Source organism: Seriola lalandi, unplaced genomic scaffold (assembly GCF_002814215.2).
Source record: "Seriola lalandi dorsalis isolate HSWRI2012SDOR001 ecotype SW California unplaced genomic scaffold, Sedor1 jcf7180002054570, whole genome shotgun sequence".
Lineage (NCBI taxonomy): Eukaryota > Metazoa > Chordata > Actinopteri > Carangiformes > Carangidae > Seriola > Seriola lalandi.
Window position 1 is genome coordinate 27335 of NW_019525123.1, and position 7458 is coordinate 34792.

A 7458-nucleotide genomic window follows, 5' to 3' on the forward strand; every position below is an offset into this window, starting at 1 on the left:
GCTATCTTCTAAGTTGTGTATCAGATCCAGATGTAAATACCTGGAAATAAAGGTTGAAATGTTGATCTCTTGTCTCATATTCATCTTTTGATGTCAAACCCAAATGTTTTCAGTCTACAGCAAAAGTAAAGGAATTGGCCTCACTGTTCCAATACTTTTGGAGGGGAGTGTAGTACAATAATAAACACCACAGTTAAATCATGTTATACGGCCCCTGGAGAGGAAACCATACAGCAATTCAAAGCTTTTAATACTTTTGACCACTGCACTTAACAAACGACACAGTCTGGGTTGTGCTAAGAACCTTTCCTCCACTTGAACTTTATTCAATGTCTATAATGTTCTTCAGACACGTCTACAGAATCTCCAGCTTATACTGACAACAAGATGTTTTATTGTCAATGACCCCTAAATCCAGCTCCCATTTATTCTGCCATCCATACACCTGATGGTACTGAAACGGATATTGTTTAGTCTCATAAACACTGGGGACTTTGGCTCAATAGTAGTTTGACTTATAAGCAGCTTGTGGAACAACTGGCACAGACTGCATTATTAAAGATTCGAAAACCAAACGGTTTATAAAGGAGGTCCACCTCGACCAGCATTAAACAATTAACATTAAAATGCTGCTTACACTTGAATCGGCTTCACTGATAATATTTTCATAATGAGATTTAGATTCCTCAATATATGCTCAACGGTTATAATGATCTGATGATACAATATGACTACAGGAAAAAAAAGGTCTGAGGAATATTGCTATCATAGCTATCATATAACGTAGATTATTTATTTCTGAGTGAGGATGACAGAATTGAAGCTGAAAATACTTGAACATTTAAAAACGTAGTTTAAAAGTGAGATATTGAATATAGGCTGCATATAGACTGAAACGATTTAATGGCATTTTAGTCACTGTAAACACATTTAATACATGTTGAAGTATAGTTCATCGAATGCTGTTGAACAAGATTTTTAAATGAAGAATAAACATCTGAAAAAATGAAACTCAGCTGATGCTGTCAGTCTATGATGTTGAAAACATAGATCTACAAACTTATGCTGTATCTGTTCCATTCATATTTTTATCTTTTGTTGCCCCTAGGACTTTGTCCCCATCAGGTTACTGCTGAATAAATATATTTAACATTTTAATCTAACAAACAGGAAGATTCCAGCACCATTAAAAAAACTCAGTCCTGGTAGTTTTTCTGTGAATGACTCATGCTCCGGTTCAGGAGGTGGCGCTGATGCAGCAAAGAGTTCATTATCAGCGGCCATGAAAATCCACAGAAGAAGAAATTACCCGCCTCTGATCTGTCTTCTATCACGTCCTCAGACAGGGTTTGAATTGCTATGAAGCTCAGAGTGATCATCATTGACTTAACGTCGACCAGATAGTAAACATGAGTGGAAGAGGCAAAGGAGGAAAGGGACTCGGTAAAGGAGGCGCCAAGCGTCACCGTAAAGTTCTCCGTGATAACATCCAGGGAATCACTAAGCCCGCCATCCGCCGTCTGGCTCGCCGTGGCGGAGTCAAGCGTATCTCCGGTCTCATCTACGAGGAGACCCGCGGTGTGCTCAAGGTCTTCCTGGAGAACGTCATCCGTGACGCCGTCACCTACACCGAGCACGCCAAGAGGAAGACCGTGACCGCCATGGACGTGGTGTATGCTCTCAAGAGACAGGGCCGCACTCTGTACGGCTTCGGCGGTTAAACTCTCCAACCACCAACATCTAAACAACCCAAAGGCTCTTTTAAGAGCCAAACACTGAGTCACAAAGAGCTTTATCCTCTGTTAAACAATCTTATGAGTTTCTATGCAAATGTTTAAAACACAACTCAACAATGTGAGGAGCAGACAGAGTTTTTCATACTGAGTTAAAACGGACGGATGTTTTCGTGTCATGTAACAGGCTGGTGACTAAAGGTCTTTCAGAGGTTAGAAAAGACTGATTCATGACCATGAACAACAATGTGACGTTTACAACGTAAGATACAAAGTAAGTCTATCAACACAGATAAACCAGCAGATGTATCTAAAGGGGATTATTTTGTATGGCTATCTCCATCCTAGTTCCAGTTCATGTTTTCCATTGAAATGCAAATTTTGTAATAAGGACTGATCTTGATTTTTCTTCATCCGTCACAAACCCAGAGACGTGGCAATAAACATTTCCAACAAAGGCGACTTTTTAGGCAGCTGCCAAGTTCTACTGCAATTAAACCCTCCATGTTATCCCCTTTTATTATTTCTGTAAACGTGAGTGTAAGCCACTTCTCTGGTTGTGCTCCAAATAAGTTCATACACAGTTTGGTTATCATTTTGTTGGTTGGACAGAGAATATTTGATAAATGAAGTTTGGATAGTGTGTTGAAGTGTTTTGGATATTACTTCTCGTTTTATCATTTCTCTCTCTCTCTCTCTAACTGAACTCCCACATATATTTTCCGATAACTTTGGGTCAATATTCAGAGAATAATCCATAAAATATGTCCACCCTGTCATGGACACATACATTACTGTTAAATATGTTTTAAATTCATAAGATGTGGCTAAATAAACCTGACACCTTGTCAGTACAGAGAGAGACAGTTGGCTTTAGCTAACAAACAACTGATACGTCTTCTAGTTGCTGATTTTAGCCACAACAGACAAAACTCCTGAGTCTGGGTCTGACTGAGGCTCACACATAAAGCTGAGTCCCTCCAATGTTTCCTCCACTAATCATATTGATAGGCACTGTTGTGTAGTGGGTGCGGCATAAGGCCTTTTCCAGATTTTCCAACGAGGAAATAAGAGTAGACCAGCTTACAGCCCCAGTTTTTGATTTTTTTTTGTTTCACTTTTTATGTGGTAAAACCTTGTTAAACAAAATATTATTCATAGTGTTTATTTTTTTTTACATAGTTAATAATAATAATAGTTTGTAAATTTCAAGTGAATGATATGTCCACCATCATTATGATGCCAAATTAATTATTTGTGTGCAGGACACCAAGAGGCAACCTACAGCAATATTGTCCTGTTTAACATGAATATTAATATTAAGCTCGTTGCTCTACGCTCGGATCCAAACACTTATTATGATTTCATCTTGCTCCTGAAACTCATTATTCATTGTGACTTATATGATTGATCAGTTTCTGACGTGGTTTTCAAAAAAGGCGGTGTCATTGGTGCAAACAATGGGTGTGGAGTTCCCTGCACATCCGCCAGTAATGTAATCATCGGTCTTGATAATGATTTTTCTTTCCTTTTTATGTAGAAATTGGCTCGAGATTTCAGGCGACTTTAACAAACGTACATTACTAATGAGACAGGACGCTACGCAGTTCAACCAATCACAGGAGGGGGACCACACAGACTCATTTGCATGGAGCCTGAATAACAAGAGTCTCTGCTTCCTTCAACGATTCATCTGTTTCTGTGAAGTAGAAACCAACCAAAATGCCTGAACCCGCAAAGTCTGCGCCCAAGAAGGGCTCCAAGAAAGCCGTGACTAAGACCGCAGCCAAGGGCGGCAAGAAGAAGAGAAAGACCAGGAGGGAGAGCTATGCCATCTACGTGTACAAGGTGCTCAAACAGGTGCACCCCGACACTGGTATCTCCTCCAAGGCCATGAGCATCATGAACTCCTTCGTCAACGACATCTTTGAGCGCATCGCTGCCGAGGCGTCTCGTCTGGCTCACTACAACAAGCGCTCCACCATCACCTCCAGGGAGATCCAGACCGCCGTGCGTCTCCTGCTGCCCGGGGAGCTGGCCAAACACGCCGTGTCTGAGGGCACCAAGGCCGTCACCAAGTACACCAGCTCCAAGTAAACAGCTCTGCTGCTCAGCTGCAACCAACTCAAAGGCTCTTTTAAGAGCCACACACTTCATCTAAAAGAGAAAATCCTTCAGTACTTCACTACACACTTTTATTATTATAAATAAGTATCAATTAATGGACTGAAAAACCTGATCATCCCTGACAGTGTAGAAAGACTTTCTTATAAATCATGTTTGTTCCTCTTAAATCTTAGTTTTTCACAAGCAAGATTAAAATCACATACAACTCATCTTTTTACACAGACCACACACAAATCCTAAGCATAAAGGTATTGCATGTGTTTGAGGAAACATACAACTCAATCCTTGGCAGAGCATGTGTAACTGCTGTTTTACTCTATTAAAGTTTAATCTCAATATAGTGAAACCAAAATTTATGCAAATACACTTAAAATAAAATCCGGACCTTGTACTTAAATCAAAAGTAAAACACAGGGGCATCACAAGGAGAAATGTCTTTGACCTAAACATTATGGATGTAATTACTCTACACATGCTTACAAGAAGCTATCCATATATATATATGTGTGTGTAACTACAAATGCATGTATTCATCCATGAGTGCAATCAGAGCTGCAGCATGTGCCAGTTCTCCTTTAGGTCAGGAAGAAATTGTTTGATGAGCATCTCACTGTCAGTCATTGTTTCCAGACGATGGTACATCTGATCATCAATACCTGAAGTCATTGCTGGGAAATATTTATGACACCAAGTAAACACTGTTTGTAATACTGATACACAGATGTATCACTGTAACATCTGGATGCAGTATCTGTTGAACTGATGTTTTCATACATCATTCTCAGTGTTCACAGCAAAGACACTGAACCTCAACACCTGTGAATAAATTCTGAAAGTGAAAGACAAAGTATTTTATTTTCTGGAAAGTACCAACGGTGTGATGCTCTACGTCATGTGTTTGTATTTGTTTACATTCAAACACTGACCTGATATACTGATACACAGCTGTATCACTGTAACATCTGGATACATATATACATATATATTTTCATATGCCATAATAATTATTCAGAGTGAAGACTAAACACAAATTAAATAAAATCAAAAACAAGTGAGATATTCGATTTTCAAGTGCCAACAGTGTGATAATCGACACGTGTTTGTATTTGTTTACATTCGCACTATTCTAGGCATTAATTTGAAGTAATAAAAACCTGGACACTCAGTAATCTGTCCCAGCACATCACACTAACATATATTTCTTAATTTGATCGATAAACTCCCGCATCCTCAGCATGAAATGTTGACAGCTCTGACACAGTCTGGCTGAACTTCACCGTCAGCCTCAGCCATCAGCAGTGTGTTAGCTGCTAGGAGGAAACTCGACTTTATTAAAAACTGGTCATAAGCACGAAGTAATTTTTACATGCGATCTCTGAACAAACATGTGGAGCAGCTAAGAAACTAGTTTTGGTGAAGCTTTGGTGCATTTTAAATCATTTTAGGAGAGAAATGAGAGGGGAAAGCCACTGAGCAGCGGTGGCCACCACGGTGAACAGCTGAGGTTTCGAGGCTCCACAAAGAAAAAGCAGAAACTATTAGAGCTGTTCATGACTTCAATATGTAGAGAATAAAGTCCGCTATCGGCTCCCTTCACTGTCAGCCCTCAGCACCTCTCCCACGGGGAGTTTTCACTGTTTTTTCGGTGAGGAGAAAACACAAGTGTCCCGGTGTTGAGACTGCACGGAGGAGCCGGGGCTGGGCTGAGTCTCCACGGTTCTCATGGTGTGTTTAAGTACCGCCTCCTGCTCCGGGCTTTTCAACAGTCCGCTCAGTCAGTCTGATCATTCCTGCTTGATTGAAAGCGAAGAGGAAATAATGGCAGAGGTAGCACCAGCTCCAGCCGCCGCCCCGGCAAAGGCCGCCAAGAAGAAGGTTTCCAAGCCCAAGAAGGTCGGCCCCAGCCTGAGTGAGCTCATCGTCAAAGCCGTGGCCGCATCCAAGGAGCGGAACGGCGTGTCAGCGGCCGCCCTCAAGAAGGCTCTGGCTGCCGGAGGCTACGATGTGGAGAAGAACAAGGTCCGCGTCAAGACCGCCATCAAGAACCTGGTGGCCAAGGAGACTCTGGTCCAGACCAAGGGAACCGGAGCGTCCGGCTCCTTCAAGATGAACAAGAAGGTGGAGCCCAAGGCCAAGAAGCCCCTGGCCAAGAAACCCGCTCCTAAACCCAAGAAGCCCGTCGCCAAGAAACCCGCAGCGGCCAAGAAGTCCAAGACCGCGCCAGCCAAGAAACCAGCAGCTAAAAAGTCTCCCAAGAAGCCCAAGAAACCTGTAGCCGCCAAGAAGGTCGCAAAGAGCCCCAAGAAGGCAGCCAAGAGCCCCAAGAAGGTGCTCAAGAAGGCCCCAGCACCCAAGAAAGCCCCCGCCAAGAAGGCCGCCAAGCCCAAAGTCAAGAAGGCAGCACCCAAGAAGAAGTGAGCTGTCCTCCGTCCGCTACACTATAATAATACAAAAAGGCTCTTTTAAGAGCCAAACACATCTCACAAAGAGCTGCTTCCTCCTTACTGATAATAATAATTATAATTATAGTAATGGTCATTTGGGTTAAGCATCATCCTTGCAATATTAATCAAAAGTGTTAAGTATGAAAATGAAAAAGATGACTATGACTTACAATTGTAAGAGTGACTTTAATTTTGTTATACCTTAAGAAATTAAATTAATTCATTTCTTTCCATGCAACACTGAATGGATGACAGGGAGCAGACTTCTTACACAAGTCTTTAAGATTAATTTAATTGTAAATAGAATAAATCCAAAGTCAAGAAGGCAGCACCCAAGAAGTAGTGAGCTGTCCTCCGTCCGGTACACGCTAATAATATAAATAAGGCTCTTTTAAGAGCCACACACATTTGACAAAGAGCTGGTTCTTCCTCTCTGTAAATTATTACTAATATCAATATTAGTTATTTGAATGACATAAAACATTACAGGAATGTAATGAGACTTCATAATAAGGAGCTCCGGGTTAGTTAATGTGCCCCATACCTTTATGTCTAATTTAACAAATCTTTAATTATTGTTACACACAGCCCTAGCTGCAAGCATTGACTTGTCTTTATATTTAAAAAAAAAGTCTTTTTAAATATATATATATATATATATATATATACAGTCAAGTCATTAATCTGTTTTTATACTTTTAATAAATTAATGTGTGCATTGTTGATGTAACCATATTATGCTTATAACTAAGTGACTTTTTATAAAACTTGCTGTGCAACGTTACAGAAGAACAGACTGAACTTATGATATTGTTTGAAGGCCACCCTAGAAAAAATAACTCCTTACATGATAGACATCCCAGAACAGAGGTAAGACAAAAAACGAGGAATAGAGCAGGGTATTGTCTCTATTTGTGTGAATCTCTCACAGATCCACCGGCACGAGAGCTGCACTGCGTAGGGGGGTGAGATAACATGTGGGGGAGCAAAACAACGACAGCGGCATGGACCGATAAGAAGAGACTCAACCCACATTGTATTATTTTTTTCTGTGTAAGAAGATGAAAGACTGGGTGAGGAAAGAGGGTCAGACTTCGTGAACTGGCACAACTGCATGTTGTTGTCAGGGAGAGATAGTTTGGCCCAGAGCTCTG

The 7458-nt window shown here is 41.0% G+C and overlaps 2 protein-coding genes and 1 pseudogene across 2 annotated transcripts; all 3 read left to right on the plus strand.

Annotated features, from left to right (window-relative positions):
• The first annotated feature begins 1397 nt into the window (after nucleotides 1–1397).
• Nucleotides 1398–2185, plus strand: LOC147818515 (histone H4). Its single transcript, XM_087176776.1, has one exon. The coding sequence runs from the start codon at nucleotides 1410–1412 to the stop codon at nucleotides 1719–1721; it is 312 nt and encodes a 103-aa protein (XP_087032902.1). The 5' UTR covers nucleotides 1398–1409; the 3' UTR covers nucleotides 1722–2185.
• Nucleotides 2186–3434: 1249 nt separating this feature from the next.
• On the plus strand, nucleotides 3435–3831 carry LOC111662850 (histone H2B 1/2-like). Its single transcript, XM_023416841.2, has one exon. The coding sequence runs from the start codon at nucleotides 3456–3458 to the stop codon at nucleotides 3828–3830; it is 375 nt and encodes a 124-aa protein (XP_023272609.1). The 5' UTR covers nucleotides 3435–3455; the 3' UTR covers nucleotide 3831.
• Nucleotides 3832–5678: 1847 nt separating this feature from the next.
• LOC111662844 (histone H1 pseudogene) lies at nucleotides 5679–7445 on the plus strand (annotated as a pseudogene).
• The last annotated feature ends 13 nt before the right edge of the window (nucleotides 7446–7458 follow it).

What these genes read in the sequence shown, in the direction of transcription:
- LOC147818515 (XM_087176776.1), top strand. Translation starts at nt 1,410, where the DNA reads ATGAGTGGAAGAGGCAAAGGAGGAAAGGGACTCGGTAAAGGAGGCGCC.
- LOC111662850 (XM_023416841.2), top strand. Translation starts at nt 3,456, where the DNA reads ATGCCTGAACCCGCAAAGTCTGCGCCCAAGAAGGGCTCCAAGAAAGCC.